This window comes from Oratosquilla oratoria, chromosome 42 (genome assembly GCF_046742065.1).
Source record: "Oratosquilla oratoria isolate Oo_2021 chromosome 42, ASM4674206v1, whole genome shotgun sequence".
In the NCBI taxonomy this organism is placed as follows: Eukaryota; Metazoa; Arthropoda; class Malacostraca; order Stomatopoda; family Squillidae; genus Oratosquilla; species Oratosquilla oratoria.
Genome location: NC_134818.1, coordinates 5,332,913 through 5,355,489, shown reverse-complemented (window position 1 = coordinate 5,355,489; position 22,577 = coordinate 5,332,913). Strand labels below are relative to the sequence as shown.

The 22,577-nt window shown below is 41.8% G+C and overlaps 1 protein-coding gene across 5 annotated transcripts in view; it reads right to left on the bottom strand.

The window, feature by feature from the left end:
- Positions 1-386: 386 nt before the first annotated feature.
- Positions 387-22,577, bottom strand: part of LOC143021790 (serine/threonine-protein kinase Nek5-like) — a 24,274-nt gene continuing 2,083 nt past the window's right edge. For 2 of the 5 annotated variants that reach the window (XM_076179520.1, XM_076179521.1), the window contains 9 exons: positions 21,116-21,204; positions 18,990-19,165; positions 16,070-16,201; positions 13,435-13,582; positions 12,442-12,585; positions 11,422-11,548; positions 10,648-10,721; positions 7,031-7,067; positions 387-1,187 (listed from right to left, as the gene is read on the bottom strand). In XM_076179520.1, coding sequence (XP_076035635.1) covers positions 849-1,187; positions 7,031-7,067; positions 10,648-10,721; positions 11,422-11,548; positions 12,442-12,585; positions 13,435-13,582; positions 16,070-16,201; positions 18,990-19,165; positions 21,116-21,204 — 1,266 coding nt within the window. In that variant the 3' untranslated portion in view covers positions 387-848. The remainder of the gene's footprint in view (positions 1,188-7,030; positions 7,068-10,647; positions 10,722-11,421; positions 11,549-12,441; positions 12,586-13,434; positions 13,583-16,069; positions 16,202-18,989; positions 19,166-21,115; positions 21,205-22,577) is intronic. The other 3 variants (XM_076179525.1, XM_076179526.1, XM_076179524.1) reach the window with 2 other exon arrangements.

The window sequence follows — 22,577 nt, the reverse complement described above, 5'->3', positions numbered from 1 at the left end:
GTCCTGCCCTGAATAGGGGCCTGGACAGGCGTATTGCTTACCCCAAGGAGGAGGGCGCCTCAGTGCAAACACAGCACCGACATGCCACTTGGATTTCGTGACTCCTGATATCAGGCCCCACAGGAGCTTCACGCACGTCAGACTTGGGTTAGGGACCTGATTGAACTGGATGACTACGAACTCTTAAAGGGCTCATCTTCCCTTTGGATTACATATTATTTATATATATATTTTTTGTGTCCAACATATAATTTTTACTAATGTGAAACCTGTGGAATTCATTCGAGTCACTTTTGACCTGCCGATATTGCAAGTAGTACTGGGTTACCAGAAGGACAACTGCACCTCACCCAACTCAAATAGGTCATATGAAAAAAAAGTGTGTATACAAAACATAATTTTAGTTTATTGGAATATCTATAAAAAAAATTGAAGGATTAGGGTCTTCACAGAAATTTGATTAGAGATGAACCTGGGTAATTCCTGTAATTTATGAAGTATTTACATTTTGAATTTCAATACCAAGTCCTTTTTTTTTCACCTATCTTCCGAGTTCAATTCCACAAACATTAGTTTGATTGCTAAAAGAAATGCAGGAAAACAGGTTTTAAATTTTCAGTCATTTTGTGAGTCTTTTATGATGAAGCATCAAAAAATTAACAAATACAAATTTTCCTAGTCATTTAAAGTCCAGTTTATCCAACAAGTTTTTAAATATCCATTTCTTGAGCCATAATCCTTCTAAGGCCTCAAACTAAAGTAGGAGACAAAGAAATTTCAGATTTCAGTACATGAAATTCAGCCAAGTCTGGAGGCTATGACACTTACGTTTTCCCATAGCAAAATAGTTAATTCGGTCTCAAAGCATCTGGAGAAGAAAAGACACTGCTTTCCAGCGATGGGCTACACACCGTGGCAGGAGATGCCCTCGACGGAGTCCTAACAGTGACACACTGGTCCTGAGAAACATGTTCATCATTTGACGAGCTCAAGGTGTCTTCAGTGGACCAGATCCTTCTTCTGCAAGAAGAAGGGCTTACCAAGTGGGCCAATCTGGGTTGAGGACTCCTGAAGGAGGCTTGGGGTCGCTCGAAGATAGAATCGGAGTTACAACGATCCCGGACGAGACAGGCTGGAAGGTTGGGGAGGTCCTGCTTGATGTAGCGAATTTCTAGTGGCACTAGCGACTGGAGAATCAGGAAATTTAGGATCAGATGCTTGGATTCAAGCCAAATGTGCACATTTCTAAAGACCCTTGTTATGCTAAGTGTCCAACTGAACTGCCAACATGTAATTCACATTGACAAATCACTGAAGCATTGTGGTCCACCTTCTCCTCCCCGCCCTCCTCCTCTTTCACTCATCCCTCCCCACGCCTCCTTTTCCCTCTCCCCTACTCCTACATCTCCGATGCCCCCACCCCTTGTCATGCTGAATGCGTCTCCCTTCTTTTCCAATGTATAGTTGGCATAGACAAAAACACCGAGATAAGTTGCCTGAGGTACCCCCCTAAACCTTATCCCTCCTCTTCCTCCACCTTCTTTCATCCCTCCCTCTCCTCCTTCCCCCTTCACTTCACCTCTCTCCTCCGCCCTTTCTAATTCCCTTTCCTCACCCATTACCCTCCTCCTCCTCTATTCCTCATCCCTCCCCTACTACCGTATATACTCGCCTATAGGTTGATCTTGTGTAAAGGTTGACCCCCCATTTTTGGCCAAAAAATCTGGAATTTTCCATATACCTCATGTACAGGTCGAGTGGCTTGTTTTTGTTTTGGTGCTGTGAGCATTCCACTGTCTTAATGCTTTGAAGTGGTATGGCTTGCCTGGTATAGCAATTGATTTTTATGTTTTTTTCACTTCATTAATTCTGATGTATTTTGGTTTATGTTTTTTTTTTCAACTTCACTGATTTTAATATTTAATAAAGTTTCACTGAAGTTGCCATTTCAGCAGAGTGAAAAACTTGAACAGATTACCAAGTAATGTATGGTATACAGAATAACTGACTAGGCATGTTTCGTTAGAAACAATTTTAACCAACAGTGTCTCAGAGTAGTCTTGTAATCTCAACTGTGCGTGACTGATCCGACACCACTGGGAGTGACCTATAGTAGGCTACTGTTGGTATTTTAAAATGGGTCTTGTTACAAAGACACACCAGACCCATGTTCTCTGTCAGCATGGACTCGAAAAGAAACAAGTTCACAGCAAAGTTCAAGCTCCAAGTGATTGAAGATGCAGAACTTATCAACAACTGTGCAGCAGCAAGGAAATTTGGCATATCCGAAAAGAATGTTAGAGACTGGAGGAAGCTCTCTGCAAAACTTATGCAAATGCCGAAAAATAAGTGTGCTAACAGAGGAAAGTGTAACAAGTGGCCACAGTTGGAAGTTGAAGTGGCAAAGTTTGTTAGTGAAAACCGACAGAATGAATATGCTGTTTCCCGAGGATCGATTAGAATTTTTGCCTTAAAATTAGCAAGGAAACAAGGGATTACAAATTTTAAGGCAAGCCATGGTTGGTGTACAAGATTTATGAAGAGATACAATTTTGTGCAAAGACAGAAAACAAAAATATCACAGCAACTTCTGTAAGAACGGGATGAAAAGTTAATTTAATTTCATAGGTTTGTAATCTAACACTGGTAGAAGAATGCTTATAGACTTTCATGCATTGGAAACATGGATGAAACACCCATGAATTTTGATATGCCAGTCAGTCGAACAGTGAGTATTGTTGGTGAAAAAACAATTTTAATTAAAACTACTGGACACGAAAAGTCAAGATTCACAATTGTGCTAACATGTATGGCAGACGGCACAAAGCTGATGCCTATGGTGATATTTATGAGGAAAACACTCCCAAAACAAAAGTTTCCAAAAGGCGTTATCATTCATGTACACGAGAAAGGATGGATGGACGAAGCAGGCATACAAATATGGCAGGAAAAAGTCTGGAACTTACGACCAGGGGGACTGCACAAAGAAAAAAGTCTTCTTGTGTGGGATATGTTTCGGTCTCATCTTGTTGAGGGTGTTACTGATGCAATTAGGAAGGAAAACACTGATGTAGCTGTGATTCCTGGTGGCTTAACTAGTCTTGTTCAATCTTTAGATGTTTGCATAAACAAACCATTCAAAGATGCAATGCGAGTGAAGTGGAGCAACTGGATGATAGAAGGAGAGAAAACTTATACAAAGGGAGGCAACATACAAGCTCCAGCACTAGCAACAGTGTGTGAATGGATTGTAGAGGCAGGGGATAAAATCAAACCAGAAGTTGTGGTGAAATCTTTTAAGAAATGAGGGATTTCGAATGCTCTTGATGGATCTGAAGATGACTTGCTGTGGGATGATCAGGCTAATGATAATGTGGAGGAGGAAGATGATGTTGATGTTCCTATGGCTGATGAAGTTGATCCATATGACGATACTCTACACAGAAGTGAGTGGGAGGAGCTGTTTGGTGGTGAAAATGACGACAGCAAGGAAATCGATTTTGGTGGATTTTAGTTAAAATATTTAGGATTATACCATGTGTCACTGTCAATTCAATTAGAGAATGTTTTTCTTTTGCTTAAATTTTAATTGACAAAGTTAATATTTTAGATTTATCAACAAAAAATTTATGCATCTTCATAAATAAACTTGAAATCGCACAGGTCCCTATAGCTGTACCGTATGTAGGGTACCATATTCATGGATATGATATTGTTTCACTTGGAGAATATGTACTTTTCTTTTGCATCACAGTTAATACAAAAAAATTATGTTTACATTTAATGCACAAAAACTTTTGTATTCGTCAATAAATTAAAAAAAAATATATGCCTTACATTTTTTCTGCTACCCTATGGTAAAATATCTGGTAACAGTAACAAGTTGGTAATACTGAACAGTGTTTTCAGTTGGTAATACTGAACAGTTTGTTTTTGTGATGGCGAGATCCATGCATTGTTCTGGTAATGGTAACAATAATATATACCATTTAGAAAGCTAAATTGAGAATATCACAGCATTTTATTATTTTTTAAACAACTATGGGTACTATAATAGTATACATGATATAATAAGCTCGCCTGTGCTAAGAATTTTAACAAACGGGTAAAACCACAGTATGGGGTTACCGTATCTAGAAGGAATTTCACATGTTTCGGTATGTACCGTGTATTTTGTCCCTATTGTTTACTGGTAGTAACTAGTAGGTAAATATTTTGATTTCTGAACATAAAGAAAAGGTAAGAGTTCTTCCTAGCCTTTCTTGTCATGTCTGGATTTCAACCTAACAAGATTATTACTTGGGTATAGGTCGACCACTAGGTTTTGGCCTAAAAAAAATTCCCTAAGATTTCGACTTATAGACGAGCATACTTACACACTGTCCCTCCCTCTGTACCATGTCCCTTGCTTCTTCTTCCTCCCTCCACTTTAGCATGTGTGTGTATGTAGATACATATACCTTACAAGGGAGGTAGCCAAAAAACAAGGTAGAGTAAAAAAAAAAAAAAAAAAAAAATAAAAAAAATAAAAAAAACAAAAAAAAAAAAAAAAAAAAAAAAAATAAAAAAAACAAAGGCATAAAAATCACTCCCACCCATTCCATCCCCAACATACTCCACTTCCATTGTTGTGGTTTGGTTTGGTATGGACAAGCCAAGGAAATGAGACTATTATAACACTAACTCTAAGATTTAATTGTTAATATTCTTGGAGGTCATGGATGAGGGCTCGTAGAGGGAAGGTCCCTAGTGAGGGCCTCATCAAGCAGCTTGGTCAAGAGCGAAGGGCCACAGGAGAGAATGAGGAGACATGCTGGAGAGATCAGGTTCCTGAGGCATCTTACTGGGGAGAACTGGTCCTGAGGCGGCCTGCAGGAGAAAACTGGTCCCGAGGCGGCTTGCAGGAGAAAACTGGTCCCGAGGCAGCTTGCCGGAGAGATTGCTGCTTGCTGAAGAGAACTGCTGCTTGGAGTTGTGCCCAGGGGAGAACTGCTCGTCTTGGCTGGGCGCCAGCCTTTTAAAGGAGGCTGGTGGGAACCCGGACAACTTTCAGAGTTCCTGATGGGCTGGCTGCCGGCTGGTCAGGACGTCTTTGTGAACTATGCTTGCCAACTACAGCGAGTATAAAAACCAAGCTCAAGTTGTGCGACAGCCAGTATGGTTTTGACCAGTGGCGCATCATTACACCATCCACCCCCTTCCCTCCCTCTTATCTTGGCACCTCCTGGATGACAAGTCATTCCTGCATCTTGCCCACTGCCCTCGGTCAGAAACAGTGTCGCAAGACAACACATCCACATCAAGGTAACTTCATTAAATTGGCAACCCCCCTCCCCCCGTTCTCCGTCCCTGGGCTGCATCAATTAATTTGTCACACATACTCCCTCACCCTTTGCATCCCCCACCTACTCTCCCTCATGCATCAGAGCATCATCATACACAACCATTCTCCATTCACCCCTATCTTCTGTCCTCTCCCCTACTTCCTCAACAGACATTCTCCTCTTTCCCAATGCCCCTTTCACCCCATCCATCTCATCCTAGGTTGCCCCCTCATTTTCATTCCTTCCACACCTCTTTTACTAGACTTTCTTCAAATTTATATATTTACACTTTGTTGCTCATTATGGGAGTGATTCCCAATGCAGTGAAAACAATACCTATCCTTCTCACAAACTTCACTCAAATCATGTAAAAGCATGATTCTTACAATGCTGTTTGACATGCCTAAACTCAAAATAATTACGGCACTGTATGGGTCTCATCTTGTATTTTCTATTATGAAATGATATATTACTCATTTTAATGTAGTCAGGCAAAAATGGAATAGCATTATCATTGCTCTTAATTTTCTTAACTTCTAATACATTGTCTGGGCAATGAAGCAAAATCTCTTGTTCACAAAAATTATGAAGGTCTTGGTTATAGATAACCCCTCTTGCTGTATTGAAAATTTTGGGGAAAGTAATTCCACCTATTACATTACTGCTCTGGTGTGAAAATTATAATAATAAGGCTCGACTTTTATGGAGAGCTTTGATGAACTGATTTCTACCATATCTTTTCAGGTTGCCCTATGGGATAGAGCCAACTTGCTCCTCCAAGGTTTCCCAAGCTTTGATCAGGTTCTTTGGATCATCTTTGTATGAAGCTACATGCCATAATGGGATTTTCATCTTTCTGTTGATTCTGTTTCAATTATCCCCATCCTCATCCTGTAAATATCTGTAGTCCAACAGACTGAATGGACCAAACATATCTTCCACAACACCAGCTTTTGTAGCTTTATAACCATCTAAAGCTGATATGGCCACATCAAATGTGAAATAGCATCTAAATGATTCATCAGGTGACAAGCTTCTTCTAACATTTCCACATTTCTTAAAATTTCATGTTTTGCAGTTATATTTCAAAATTGCTTTAGAAATATATAATATTTTCATTAATATTTACTCCACCTACTGGGGTAGAGATTACCACCCTGCTTCCATTGTCCAGGCCCATCATTGCAACATGCAAGCCCCCCCTGCTGGTGCCATATCTATATTGCATAAGCATTCATGAATTTTGTATAATGTTACACCTAATAATTTTGCATGCAAGTTCCTCATTTATACGAGTTTCCCTTCCCTTATTATGTCTTTATGTTATACATATATATCTCTGTGCTGTTCTATCTACAAGTTCCACCTGGCAATAGGGTGCCAGATGTAGGTCAGTATGTCGTACCCTTACCCTGTGCCAGGCCCCTGGCTTACGCCTGAGGGCAGTTGGCGTTCACCTTTTGTACTGGCCAGTCATGGCAATTCAAAATAATAAAAACAGTAAACATTTCTGTATTGTTTAACTTAACCATGCTGGTACCTCTTTCCACCACACTCACAGCAGGTTAGGGAAACCTAACCCAAGGGGGTGGGGGGGACAAATGGGGAGAAGGAATGGTGGGGAAGAAAACAAATGGGGAAGGAGAATGAAAGAACAGGAGGTAAAGGGAGAAACGTTGAAATACAAACAGCATTTTGTGTCCTACCTTTTCGATACATGCTTTATCCTCGAGTTCTCTGCACCTGTGGACACATCAGGATACCATCATCAGTAGTAAATAACGATAATGAAAATGTGTGCAGATATACTGTTTTTTCTCAAATTCTAAATACAATGTAGGTAAATTGTTTGTATGCCTTGCAGTAAAGAGTGTCTTTCTTGGAAATAAAAGATGCTATACATTGTAATTTCTACAATGAAAACTACAGTATACAAATATTTTATCCAGCATACCAACAGCTACTGTATTTAACTGCACGCTGTATGTGTGTGTGTATTTACCTAATTGAAGTATACAGGTAAAGAGCTATGCTTGTTGGGTCCCGTTTCCTATTCTCTAATTTTCTAACATGCCTCGACTTAAATTCATGTACGGTTCCAACTTATCAATATCTTTGATTACCAATTATCATATTTAGGTTTGAACTTGTGGATTGTTAGAGACTTAGCTATACCACCTTCTAAACTATTCCACATATTAATACATCTATATGGAAAAGTATTTCTTCACATTCTTTTGACATGTGGTCTTGCTTAATTTACTTCCATGACCTCTTAAAGCCCTGCCATCTGTAATCATCTCTTTCAATGCATTCTATCCCATTTAGTGATGTGATATTCCATGATGCGTAACTGACAAAGGACGCAGGCATCACCAACACAAAGGGTGTGGGTATGGTGATGAGCCACATCTTAGCAAGGGCCACAGGCACCTGCCTCCTAAAGTAAACTGAATACAATGTTGGATTACCTAAAATGTAGTTAGAAAGATGTTTGATTGTACATACATAATGTACAATCATACATGTACCAAGGCCTTTTCCCCATTTCAAGGGAGGTAGCCAAAAAGAAAAAGGCATAAAATCATTCCCACCCATTCCATCCCTAGATACACTCCATTCCCCTCCACCTTGTCCACTGCCCTGGGTCAGAGGCAGTGTTGCAAGGCACAGCACATCCACAGCAAGGGCACTTCATTAAATCGGTGACCCCAACTCTCCGTCCCCCCATGCATAAAAGGAGAAGACGGGGGCACAAGTAAATTACATAGGTTGTTCAAGTTATAGATTTGCCAGCCAACAGCAGAGGACTACACAATTGGGGCCTCTTGCCCTTAAGAGGTCAGAGGACATGTTAACAAGATGGTGACACAAAGTATTCACTTTTGTTGATTGTATTCCTCCTTGTTTTAGATATTTAAAAGATTGGTATTTTGTGAGCCTTCTTCACACATAAAGGGGTAAGTAAATTGTGTGAAGCCAGGCAAATAGAGATACATACATACATACATATACCAAGGCTTTTTCCCCCTTCCAAGGGAGGTAGCCACAAAAGGAAAGGCATAAAAACACTCCCACCCATTTCATCCCTAAAATACACTCCACACCCCTCCCACCCTTCCTCTCATCTGAGCACCTCCTTGATGAACGGGTCATCCCTGAACCCTGCCCACCGCCCTGGGTCAGAAGCAGTGTCGCAAGACACAGTACATCCACAGCAAGGCCGCTTCATTTAATCGGCGACCCCCCCTCTCCGTCCCCCTTTGCATATAAGGAGAGGACGGGGAGAAATCCCTTCGGGCTGCGTCAAAATTTACTCACACATACTACCCCACCCCCCACCCCCCCGCCAATTCCTCCTCATGCAGTCACAACATCATCCATATACAACCTTTCTCCACTCACCTCTGTCTTCCGTCCTCTCCCTTCCTTCCTCAACAGACATTCCCCTCTTCCCCAAAGCCCCCTTCACCCCATCCATCCACCTCATCCTAGGACGTCCCCTCATGTTCACTCCCTCCACATCTGCCCTTCCATACCTCTTTTACTAGTCTTTCTTCACTCATTCTTTCCATGTGTCCAAACCATCCTAATATTCTTTCATCAACCCTCTCTCCCAAATCCTTTTTCACCCCTGTTCTCCTCCTCACCTCCTCATTTCTCACTCTATCTAGCCTAGTAACCCCCACCATACTTCTCAGACACCTCATCTCAAACACATTCAAACTCCTTCTCTCTTCTTCTCTTATGTTCCACGTTTCTGCCCCATACAGTGCTGTTGGCACAATCACTCCTTCATACAGTCTCCTCTTCGCATCCATTCTCTCAAATGTCTATTTCTCATTACACTCTTTAAACCACCAAGGCATTTACTCGCTTCTCTCAATCTACATTCTACCTCCACCTTCACTCCACCTTTTCCTGCTACACTTGCACCCAAGTATCTAAAACTATCCACTTCCTCCAGTCGCTCTCCCTTAATGTTCACTTCCAGTCTACTGCCACTTTCACCCCTTGTACATCTCATCACCTTACTTTTACCCACATTTATCTTTAGCTTTCTTCTATCACATACTCTCCCAAACTCTGCCGTTAGGTTATTTTACATTGGCACCTGTGCCTGGCACTGGTGTTGTGCGGCTGTGGTATAAGACGACGTGTGAGCATTTTGAGCTCTCTCCGACTCATGCGATCGCATTCTGTTCACACCCAACTTTACTACAATTTTTTTTTTTTTATTTGTAAAAATAAACAAGTTTTGTACATGATCACTTTCGATATCCAAGAGGTTGAATAAACCCATAAAAATAGGGCAAAGTATCATCGTCTGGCCTTTGAATTGTAGGAACTGTTTGAATCAAGACCATAGATTCAAAGCATCAACTTGGACACAAGGCAAGTACCACATGACTCAGTACTACCTGCCACATGGGTGGACTGTCGGTGACTAACTGGCTCCCTCACTGGTCACCTGCCAATGAGGATGGTGTGTTGGACACTCGCAAGGAGGAAACTAAAAGCCATTATAAGGGCAGATAAAATCTTTGCAAGCCAGTAGCTATACAACACCATGGTAATGGACATGGAACTGCCTGGTGTGGGCCATATGGTCTCTTGTAGTCTCCTTCATTCTTATGTTCTCATGTAATGGATCACTAGCTCATCTGTTAGCCATATGTGGCATCCCTACAGGCCCTGGAAATGAGAGTCCTGGATGTTGAGTAACATCCAAGTACCGTATTTGCACTGGGGTCCCCCCACCACCCCCAGGGACTAGGAGCATACCTATTTGGTCCTCTGTTCAGGACAGTTCGAGTGTCAACCCCTGGCTCAGAGGCAAATGGTTTGAGCTACCTGATTGAATATTTGTGTTGGGCACGCCCTGAGTCAAGCAGCTACTTCTTGAGTGCACACTGTACAGTCTGGCCATCTCCCCCTCGTGCCAAGGTGATGAGTGCATATACTCTCTTATGATCCCTAGGACTGTTGGGTGAAGTGGTATGCCCAAATTTCAGTCTCACCATGTTGGGCTCCATGATGGGTGGTTGATGGTGGAGGGCAAACTTTAGATCATATATTCATAGCAACCCTACATTTAAACCCTGTGTCCATGCCTTCATGCGAGTCCATCTTTTGGTATGTGTCCATACCTTTGTGGATGTACAATCATGTGTGTACTTTTGTACCTTTGCATTCATGTCTGTGCATTTGTAATTGTGAATTTGTGCATGCTTGTGTACATGTGTGTGCAAGTGCATTATGTTAATGTTATACGTGCCAGATGATTCTACCAAGACAAGGACGAGCGACTTGTAAGACTTACTCGCAGTGAATGGTGTGATGCCGTCGGTGATTATTGCTGTTCTTCTCTGCAAAATCTATCAAGCTCTGGTGGACCTGCGAAAACAACAGGGAGGGTCAGTGGATTTGACCCCTTTAAAGGCTGTTAACCATTTAATAAATTTCGGTCTGATAAACACCAGACTACACTGAAAAAATGTGCGGGTATGCTGGACCACATACCGTTTTGATCTAGTGTTTGGCACCATGGGTGCTTTTATCTATCCAACACCAGAAGCACCTATTTTTTCAATCCAACACCAGAAGCAGAGAAAGACAGACAGACAAACATAGACAAAAGAGAGAGACAAGTGGGCAATGGGACAGAGAGAGATACCTAAAGAGGATGAGACAGAGAGAGAGAGAGACAGAGAGAGACAGAGAGAGAGAGAGAGAGAGAGAGAGAGAGAGAGAGAGGCACTGAGAAAGATGGAAAGATAAACAATGGCATAATGAAATAATGGAATCATGAAATAATGAAACAATACAAGAATGAATTGATACAATTGACAAAAAAAAAAAATAAATAAATGGTTGAGAAAAGAAAAGGCAGGGAGAATGACAGGAAGGAAAAGAGGATGGGAAAAGAACAGAGAAAGAGAGAAGAGAGAATGATGAAGATAGAGACAGATAGACATAGAGAGCTAGAGAGATATAGAGATAGACAGCGAAAAAGGAGTATAAAGAAAGAGGGGAAGAAATAAAAAGAAACTAAGAAAATGAGAATGAGAGGGAAATGGAAAACCTAATTCCTCACCTTGAGGTATTTTTCAACGAGAGGTTTCAGGGCTGGGATCAGGAGGAGCTGATCCGCTGAAGGTCTCCGCTCAGCAGTCGTCCTCAGTAGAACACTGATAAGGTCATGAACGAGTGCTGACCAGGACCTATGGAAGAACTTTTGTTTAGTTACTAAACTTTAGTAGGATGGTAATTCTTGCACACTGAACCCCCCCCCCCAATGCACACACACTCAAAACTAGGAAAATACACACACATACCCCACAGTCTGTGTTAAGACAAGCTAAAATTAGGGTACTGAGGGAAAGCAGGTATGATGTAACCAGTAAAGGAATGGAGGGGGAGCATGGATGAGACAGTTAGGGGTTAAGGGGGAGGAGAAGAAGAAGAAGGAAGAAGAAGAAGGAAGAAGAAGGAAGAAGGAGGAGGAAGAAGGAGGAGGAAGAAGAAGGAAGAAGAAGAAGGAAGAAGAAGAAGGAGGAGGAAGGAGAAGAAGAAGGAAGAAGAAGAAAGAAGAAGAAAGAAGAAGGAAGAAGAAAGAAGAAGGAAGAAGAAGGAAGAAAGATGAAAGAAGGAAGATGAAAGACGAAAGAAGAAAGAAGACGAAAGACGAAAGATGAAAGAAGAAGAAAGAAAGAAGACGAAAGAAAGAAGACAAAAGAAAGGAGAAGAAGAGGAAGAAGAAAAACAGAGAAAGGGAGGGGGGGGGGGTAAAGGTGGACCAAGGGTAAGGAAGGCAGGGGTAAGGGGAGCCAAAGATTGAGGGGGTGGGTCAAATAAAGTCTAAAGAAAGAAAGGCCTTAAGGAAGGAAGGAAGGTCTCCCACCCCGACCATGGCAGGGGCAAGGAGGAGCCACAGGCAAGCATGGGCTGGGCTGGGCTGGGCTGGGCTGGGCTGGGCTGGGCTGGGATAGGGGTGGGCCTGGGGTAAGGCTTGGCCAGGATAAGCCTGGCCTATGGAAGGGAGGTCCAGTTCAAGGGAATGTGGGGAAACTGAGGAATGATGACCATTCGCGTGTCCAGAGGCACAGCAACGCACTTGGGCAGAGGTTTGTAGGCCGCTGTGATGATGGTGACCATGAGAGAATCAAAGTTATCAGCCTCAAAGGGGTGACTGAAGGCACACATTTCGTACAGGATGCAGCCCAGGGCCCACATATCAGACTTGTGGTTGTAGGGTTGCCTGAAATGTGTACAGAATTCCTGGTCAGCAACTTATTCTATGGCAAAACTGCTTCAACATCATCATCTGTATTAACTTTATCTACTGGTTTTGTTAATTTACTTTCTGTTCTGTTGTATATGTTTACTTCAAACTTGTTCATTCTTTTCATATGACCTATTTTCTGTTTTATATTTCACCTTAAGCAATCTTATGGAACCTATGATGAGTACCTGCAAATGGTGGACCTGCAAGATGGATGTCAGATAATCATCACCCTATTGCCTATATTTAAAGCTGAACACCATCACATCTATTGGGAGGTATGAGCTCAAGACATTGACACTCAATCTCTGGGCTGGGCTCTAGGATATTCTATCTATATTAACTGCATTTCCTCCACCTTTTCACACAAGACAAGCTCACAACAACCAGCAACTACTCCTTTACTCAAGGAAGTTCAATGGAAAAGCCTGAGGATTGTTGCAATGAGGGTCTGTGGGTTTCCAGTCAGTAAAACTCAAGGCAACAGTTGTGATAATATCTCCTTTAACTAAATTTCAATTGAATATCTCATTTTCTTTTAGTTAATTATTGATTCTATTGCCCTCTGTTTCATGTTTGAGATTTTTTACATTTTGTTAGTAAAAGCAGACATGAGATGATGAAACTGTCATATCTTTCCTGGTGAATAGACAATACCCCAATCGATAGGTTAGGTTATATTACATTATGTCCCCCTCCCAATTTTCCTATTGGGGTTTTGTCTGCTATGCAGACTGGGATTTCATCAATTGGGGATATGTCAGGTGTTCATCTTTCCTACTAAGGCAGCTTCAGACCAAGATCCTGTGTGAAGTCATGACTCACCTGCGGCAGATCTCAGGGGAAAGGTAATAGGGGGTACCGATGGCCGTCGTTGCCAGGTCCTCCTTGTTGCGCAGGAACCGGGCGATACCAAAGTCACCTAACTTAATCAGGTTGGATGTCGTCAGGAAGATGTTTTGGGTTTTCAGATCTAGTGATGGAGGATAATATTGACATTTGTTACCTTCAACTTCATCGACTGGAAACCCATAACCCCACAACAGCTGACATTGATGTCCTGCCTCTCCCCTATGTCACACAGGGAAGACAATGAACTACTATGTTCTATTATTGTCAGACTATTTCTATGCTACTGACTTGTATTATGATAGTAGTTCCTGATAACCATCTTTTATGTACATTATATATTAAATGCAAGGGTGGTGGATCAGGGATTGGAGATGGTTAAAGAAAATGGAAGAAAGTGGGAGGTGAGCCAGCTGTTGTTTGCAGACGACACTGCGCTTGTGGCAGGATCGGAGGAGGGATTGAGGAAGTTGGTGACAGTTTGGGAGTGTGTGAAAGAAGAAAGCTGAAGATAAATGTGGGTAAAAGTAAGGTGATGAGATATACAAGGGGTGAAAATGGCAGCAGACTGGAAGTGAACATTAAGGGAGAGCAACCGGAGGAAGTGGATAGTTTTAGATACTTGGGTGCAAATGTGGCAGGAAAAGGTGGAGTGGAGGTAGAATGTAGATTGAAAGAAGCGAGTAAATGTCTTGGTGGATTAAAAAGTGTAATGAGGAATAGACATTTGGGAATGGATGCCAAGAGGAGACTGTATTTACCTAGTTGTATTTTGTGGGAAGGGGAACTATGCTCGTGGTGTACCGCCTTTGTATCTCGCAATGAAGGAGTGATTGTACCAACAGCACTGTATGAGGCAGAAACATGGAACATGAGAGAGGAAGAGAGGAAGAGAGAAGGAGTTTGAATGTGTTTGAGATGAGGTGTCTGAGAAGTATGATGGGGGATACTAGGCTAGATAGAGTGAGAAATGAGGAGGTGAGGAGGAGAACAGGGGTGGAAAGGGAGTTGGGAGATAGGGTTGATGAAAGAGTATTAGGATGGTTTGGACACATGGAAAGAATGAGTGAAGAAAGACTAGTAAAAGAGATATGGAAGGCAGATGTGGAGGGAGTGAACATGAGGGGACATCCTAGGATGAGATGGATGGATGGGGTGAAGGGGGCTTTGGGGAAGAGGGGAATGTCTGTTAAGGAAGGACGGGAGAGGACAGAAGACAGGGGTGAATGGAGAATGGTTGTATATGGATGATGTTGTGATGCATGAAGTGTAATGGGTGGGGGGATGGGGGTGAGGTAGTATGTGTGAGCAAAATTTGATGCAGCCTGAAGGGATTTCTCCCCGTCTTCTCCTTTTATACATGGGGGGACGGAGAGGGTGGGTCGCCGATTTAATGAAGCGGCCTTGCAACACTGCTTCTGACCCAGGGTAGTGGGCAAGATACAGGGATGACCCGTCATCCAGGAGGTGCCAAGATAAGAGGGAGGGAAGAGGATGGAGGGGAGTGGAGTGTGATGGGGGTTGGAATGGGTGGGAGTGATTTCTTGCCTTTTTCTTTTTGGCTACCTCCCTTGTAAGGGGGAAATAGCCTTGGTATATGTATGTGTATATTATATATATATATATATATATATATATATATATAAACATATCATGACCCAAGCAAGGAAAATTCATGTACATCAGCCACTCCTGTCCCTATCCTACAAATTCCAACTTACAAAGCCATGCCCCATTTTGCGACCTATAAAAGGCCACAGCTTGGCTCTCTCCCTCCTGTTCTGACCTACGGGGTACAACTCCCTCCCCTTCCTGTCTCTACAGCCTTGCTTGCTGTCTCGTTGCATACCTGCCTAAGTTCCTTAGGTAGTAAAGTGATGAACTGTTCAGCCTTGATTATTTCCATTCCTGAACTCTCAATGGTAATATTTATCATAAGATGTATTAGTTAGGGAATGTGTTATTTAGCATACAATTTATGTGAAGCCTGCCTTTCAGTAGTGCAGCATACAGTTGTGTTTATTGTTGCATTGGCTGAAAGTATAGGAAAGTAATTAGTAATAACAAATAACGATTTTCTCACTTTTGGTTACCTGTCTTTGAAGAAACCCATCTCTTATATTGATCTATTTTATTCATAATAAAAACTTGACTAACTGATGAGCAATCTATTATTTGCAATCCTTTTGCCCATCTCTCTCTCCTCAAAACACACCCATGAGGTTGTAATTTGGGGGACTGTCCAGGATTATATATCGAAGGCTTTTTGCTCTTTGTTTTTCTCAAAAAAGTTGTGCTCTTTTGTGATGACCGATTGGAAGCCTTCATTCATTATTTCTGCCTGAGCTGAGGCCTCCTCAAAGACCTCACCATCTACTATTAACTTGGTGATTTCTTCAAGTGTTTCAATTACCATTTATGAACCTGTAAAACAGTTTTGGTTCATCTTTGCATTTTTCTACTACACCTCTTTCAAAATTGCTTTCTTCCTCCCTGCAAATTCTTGCATAGTCATTCCAAGCTTCCTTGTTAGCTTCCTTTGTTTTATCGCTTCTGTGTGTGTCATGCATGGGCAAGTGTTTCAGTGCATTTATGCTTGAACGAACTTTACCTCGATGAAGAATGTCGTTGTTATGGAGATACTGGACTGCAAATGTGAGCTGGATGAACCAATAAAGGATCCTTTTCTCCTCAAATGTCTCGCCATTGACACATGCTGCCTTTATGATGCCAGACAGGTCTCCTGTGGGGAATATTACAAGAGATGAAAATATACATACAATATATGCCCAACATTCATACATAAATGAGCATATATCTCAAGAAATTGCATACAAGCACATACATTTTGTATTGAACCACTCTGAATTAGTTTAGGGCAAGAGTTGACCTTACAAAAGGTGTAATGTCTTAAGTAAACACAATATAGTTTAACATTAATCATTAGTCCCTTACACCTAAAAACAAAATACAAGAAACAAGTAGCAATTAACATTCCTTAATAAATAAGAGTATAAACTGTAAGATATGAAGTAACCCTAGTAACTGTGATGAATCAAAATACACCACACAAGAATTAAGTTACTGTTTGGGAGTATTGGTTTCTTGATCACTTGGGAGGAAGGAAACATTTCCAACCATAGACGAGTTGAGACAGCTTTCCACCTGGCCGTGTGTGGTATTTGTATGCTTAGAAGCCTAGCAGGGTTTGAACAGCTGTAGTTGGCTTTGAGTAGCTATTTAGCATACAAGGTGATTAGGGGAAACTTAGCGATGGGTCAGCGGTTTGATCATTTGAATGGGTGTAGTAAAAACCTTGAAGCAATGAGGTGGTTTGGGAAAACCAATCAAAGGTTTGGTGATTCATGGTGGTGTAGTATAAGGAATTGATTTATGGAATTTTTGGCTTGAAGGCCAAGCGCCAGAGCCAGTAGGTGTAGAATAAGTTTGACTTTGTCTTGAAGGTGTTGTTAGAGGCAGCCAAGTGTGTCAGCTAGGTTGTCAGAGCTTTTTATATGATTGGTGCTGAGGTCATATGGTTGGAGATACAGGGACCATTACAGTAGTTACTGGTTTGAAAACTTGTTGCAATCCTGGGATGATAGGGGGTTATGATCTGTGTAGACTTGCAATGGAGCACGGCTGGGTTGTAGGTAGCACTCAAGTTTTTTGATGGCAGAGATTATGGCTAGTAACTTTTTTCAATGGTGGAATATCTGCACTGATGAGAGTCAAGTTTTGCAGAGTGGTAGGTGATGAAATATAGTGCACCTTCCTTCTGCTGAAGGAGGGCAGCTCCCACAGCTTGGTCACTGGCATCAGTGTGTAGTATGAAGGGTTTTGTAAAGTCAGGGGAGAGCAGGACAGGGTCCTAGGTGAGGAAGGTCCCGAGCTGATTGAAGAAGTTATGGCAGTCTTACATCCAGGTGAATAGTATAGAACCACTCATCATCCTGGCGAGTGGTTGAGTGGCATCGGAGAAGTTTGGACAAGATCTCCTGTAGTATCCTCCCATCCCCCAAAAAATGCCTTGGGACCTTCTGGGTAGTTGGGGCAGGGTACTCAATAATGGCAGAGATGTTGGCCTTCTTGGGGTGAACAATGGCTTGGGAGTACGTAGGCATCTGGGATCATAATGGAGTTAACCTGACAGTAGTCCATACAGAAATGACGCTGTCCATCCTCCTTGGGCACAAGTAGACAAGGGGATGACCACGGAGAGTAATTGGGGGTGGCTAATCTATGGTTCAACAGGTAGTAGCCCTCCTGCATCGGCTTTCTTTTCTGAGGATGTAATCTATAAGGACTATAATGTATAGGAGAGGTTCCTGGTTGAAGTTTTACCTCATGGAAGGCAAGTTTGCCCAGGGTCATCACAAAACAATGATGTATATTGATTTATTATTGTTGTTGAAAGGGAGGAGTAGAGATGGAGGTAGAATGCAGATCGAGAGAAGCAAGTAAATGCCTTGGGAGAGGGGGGTACTGCTGTGAAAAAACAAGAAAATTAATCATTTTTGGTGTATCAAGTTACTCGATGCAAAATGATCACCCACCATTCGGCAACACTGTAAGTTTCATTGCTCTAGGTCTACTCTAAGTTCACTTTTTTGCCTATTACGTACACCTATGTCAAAATCACTAAAAAAAATTCACCCATGGATGCATAACACAAAATTTCAGTATTTATGCATTTCTTTCATGAAAACATTAGTGATATTTGGCAGATTGTCTGCGAAAGCAAGATAGGAAAGACACTGGCCCCCTGATTGCCAACCTGGATAAGCTAGCCTACTACCTCATCTATCACTGCATTGAACAGCAGGGGAGACAAGGGGTTACCCTGTCCAACACCACAATTGTGGTGACCTCGTCCCTGAGTACAAGTTGCTCCATGGCTCTGACAACTGTCTCGCAAGACACAATCTTTAAGGCCTTTCTCACGTCCAGGAAGCCCACGGAAAATTGGGATATCCCATCTCTGGCCTTCTGGATCAGGCCTGTCAGCAAAGTCACATTTGTCAGGCAGCTGTCCACAGGCTGGAGAGCTTCCCAACATTCATGAATTGGCATTCCATCTAATCGGGAGGCCAAGATCTTATGCAGGGTCCAGGTCACCAGGGAGGCCACTGCAAGGCCGAAATTCTCCCAGGTCATTTGCACCATGCACTTTTAGTTTGGACGAAGGAATAATGAAGTCAAGTAATGTGGGATGGTCACAACTGACCATAGGGGGCATGGCTCTTATCCTATAGAATGCTAAGTAAATGAACATGTGAACATGCGCTTATGAATACATATTGTGGAAGTGCTATGTCAAGATGCATTGACTTAAACTTGAGCTGTGCGACAGGGTCTGGGTGCCAAGATGATGGAGGGCATTGAATGGTTTTAATGGGTTTGTGCTGGGTATGTGAGTTAACAGTGCCACCCTGTCTTTATAATAGGGAGAGACCTTTGGTAAATATACATGCACAATATGTATATCAGAAATATATTTATATTAAGAAGAGGCTCAACTTTTCTCACACCTCCATCAGCATATTCCATAACGATGCACAATGTCTTCGGGTGGGGGAGGATGAAGACTTCCTTGTAGCGGATGATGTTGTTGTGCTTGCACCTCCTGAGTATGGACGCCTCCATGTAGGATTTCTCTATGTCCTCCTTTGGCATATCTCCTAAGCGAATCTCCTTTATCACGTACCTGAGAAAGGTGCATTACAACCAAATAGATTCTGGTTTTGTTATGCAGGTAGACATAAAATATTCCAGAAGGTATTTTATGAAATCAAATCACAGGTGTTGTGTCATGTCATAGTGTATATTATCTGGGCCCAGGGCATCTGTCTTGTTGTTCTACTTGAGGGGCAAAATGAGCAGATATGTATACATAAACCTTTTTAGGAGCAATGGGAGTCAGCGTTCCTAGTACTTTCTGACCACAAATATTCATATTCTTAATACCATTTTCAGCTTTGAGAGAATCATCCCATTTAGGAAACTATATCCAAGCTTCCCATGTTGTACAAGACATATTGCTGTTCATGTAGATAGCATCAATCTTCCCAATTGTGGCAAGAGAGGAAGTAGGGATATCATAATTGTCTTCTACGGGGATATTTCTCACAAGCAGTATGGCATGACCTTTATTTTTGGCCATGCTGGGAGAGGAACCTAAGTCAGGTCCAGATTTATCCAGAGGATCAGGTGGATCTGGGAGTGGAGAAACAGGTGCAGAGCTGTTTATTGCAGCAGAAATACCACTTTCTCCATAAGTTGTGGCCATATTTAAAAGTAAGTCAGGGGATGAGCATGGAAATTAGATACTGTGGCCTCCCAATGCCTTGAGAGGTAAAGGAACTAGTTCCCCATAGGACCAGAAAAACAAAGGATGTTCATTTACATGTACAGGGCCTCAGAACCGAGCTAAGATGAGCTTTGTCAACCTGGAAATTTGTCCTCAAAAGTTTGGTTCCATAAAGAATGGGGCAGGCACAGTCACCTTGTATGTGCACTGGAAGAGGTGAAGGAAAGTCAGCAGCCTGATACCTCCTTCGCAAACATGCATTCCCCAGTCGTCAAGCTTTTGGCCCTTGCAGAGAGTAGGGACCTTGTGGTTTACATCCCCACTTGACTGGGTTCAAACATGTAGCTAGCTTGGAAGGCATCAAGCTACCAGAACTTTCCTGGTAATTATGAAAGAAAGATAAGAAGTGTAGAACTGGGTAAGAGGATAAGGAACAGAAATTCACAAAAAAGGGTGGGGGATTACCTATTTATTACCTAGTTCTAGGGACAAAGTAATTTTCCTTATTAAAGTCATGGTCATCAACTGAAGTCAAACTTCACAGTGAAAGATGAGAATAGCTGAAATACAGGAAAAGGTGAGTAGCGGATCAGTCTTAGCCTGGCTGCACAGAATTGGCCTTAGCAGCATGGTTGAGCCTACTGAGGTCGATATTCCACACCACTGCCATCACCCAGGTCCTCATTGCAGCACACAAGACCCTCCGCTGCATCAAAGTGCCACACCGTCACAGGGGCTGGTGCTGTAAAGGCTAAAAGGGCAGAGTTCTCTACGAACATGAGTACCTGTGAGATGTGTGATCTGTCCTAAGACAGGTCAGTGCAGTCTGAGCATCATCCTTGCACATGTTCACAGACAGAAAACAAGAGGGGTTACCTCCCCCATCTTTATTGTTATCAAAGCCTCACACCTACTATTCTGCCATCTAGATGGCAAGAACTGTCACCTGTATAGAGGTGTACATGTCACAAAATGGAATAGGGTTGGAAGGAGTGATCCTAATTGCTACCTATTTGGCCAGTTTATTGGCCTCCTCATACCCCAAAATTACTAAATATGCTTGGGGGGGGGGGGGGTCATGGAATGATGGGGGAAAGGAGACTGAAAAGGAAGGGGGATAGAAAGGGGGTAAGGGAAGAGGGAAAAGAAGAGATATGAAATGTAATAAAGAAGTGAAAGAGGGAAGGGCAACGGGGAAAGGGAATGGGGAAAAAAGGGAATAGGGAAAGGGGATGAGGAGAAAAAAAGGGGAAAGTCACAAGATTAGGAAAGTATTTACATCTACTTACTGACATTACTCAACCTCCAACAAGTAAATTTACCTACCAACTTCATCTGTTGACCTACCTGCGTCCAGAGTACTTGCTACGGACAAGCCAGGCTTCCCCAAAGGTACCCTTTCCGATGCGTTTCTTCTTCTCATAAGTCTCCATGTCCTTCAACCAAAAAGAGATATGGAAAACATATCACATATCAGTAAATTATAAGAAGAGAGAAAAATGTATGTATATATATATTATACATACAAATGAAAAGACTGCAAATCTTTTCAGGGAGATCTGGACAAGTCTGGAATTGGAGTAAAAAGAACGAAGTGAATTTCAACATTACAAATTGTTGTATAATGGAATTTGGAAAAAGCAAAAATAGAATATCCAGTCAATACAAAATTGGATAAAAAAAGTTACAAAAGTAAACTCAGAAAGAGAAAAAGGAGTAATCATTTCAAATTACATGACATCAGACAAACACGTAAACAAAATAGTTGGAGAAACCTACAACTTAATAAGATCAATGAAAGTGGCCTTTGACTACATGGACAAGGAAATTGTAAGAAAATACTAGTTACACTGATAAGACCAAAATTAGAGTATGCAGTGTCACTATGGACATCCAGTACAAAAAACTAGAAATAATTCTAAGAGCACTAACAAAGATGGCACCAACACTTAGCATGTTGACATACAAACAAAATTTGGTCAAACTAAATTTATTAACTCTGGAGCAAAGAAGTGAAAGACAATTTGATAACCATCTATAGAATTATGAAAGGGATGGAAATCCTTGACAAGGAGGATCTACTTAAATGGGACAGAAGAAATACAAGGGGACATGGGAAGAAACTTGAGGAGGACAGTTACAGAATAGATTTGAAAAATAGCTTTCCACAAAGTGATAGATACATGGAATAATTTGAAAGAGAAAACAGTGAGTGCTAAAACTATACACAACTTTAAGAAAGAACTGGATGCGGAAAGATACAACTGCGGGTCCCTACGAGCATAGCTCTTTTCCCGGAAAATAAAAAAAATTGTAAATAAATACATATACAGGGAATAATTTCAGCCAAATATTTGCACAGAATAACTGTTATACAAAATTTTTATGTAGCATTTGGATAAACTTTAAGAGCAATTTGTATGTGCAATTGCAGTGCAAATTTATAGCACACAATGACAACAAATGTATACCAATGTGGGTGTAACTGTACTGTACTTCACATTTAGTAATCAATTGGATATGGCCACTTGCTGCTGCCACTTTGGTAGGGTTGCACATTTAGTTTGAGAGATGTAATGAAGAAATTCTTGACAGCACTTTGTGGATTAAAGTCAATGGCAGACGGTCCCTCAATGCTGATTCTCATGAGATGATCTAAAGTGCGAGCAGCACTTAATCTACATCTCCAGTCTGTCTTCATTCGGAGCACTGTACTGAATCCTCTCTCCACTTTGGCACTGCTGATAGGAAAGGCGAGTAAGACCCTGATGAGAAGACCAAAGTTGGGGCACTCCCTTGCTGAGACCTC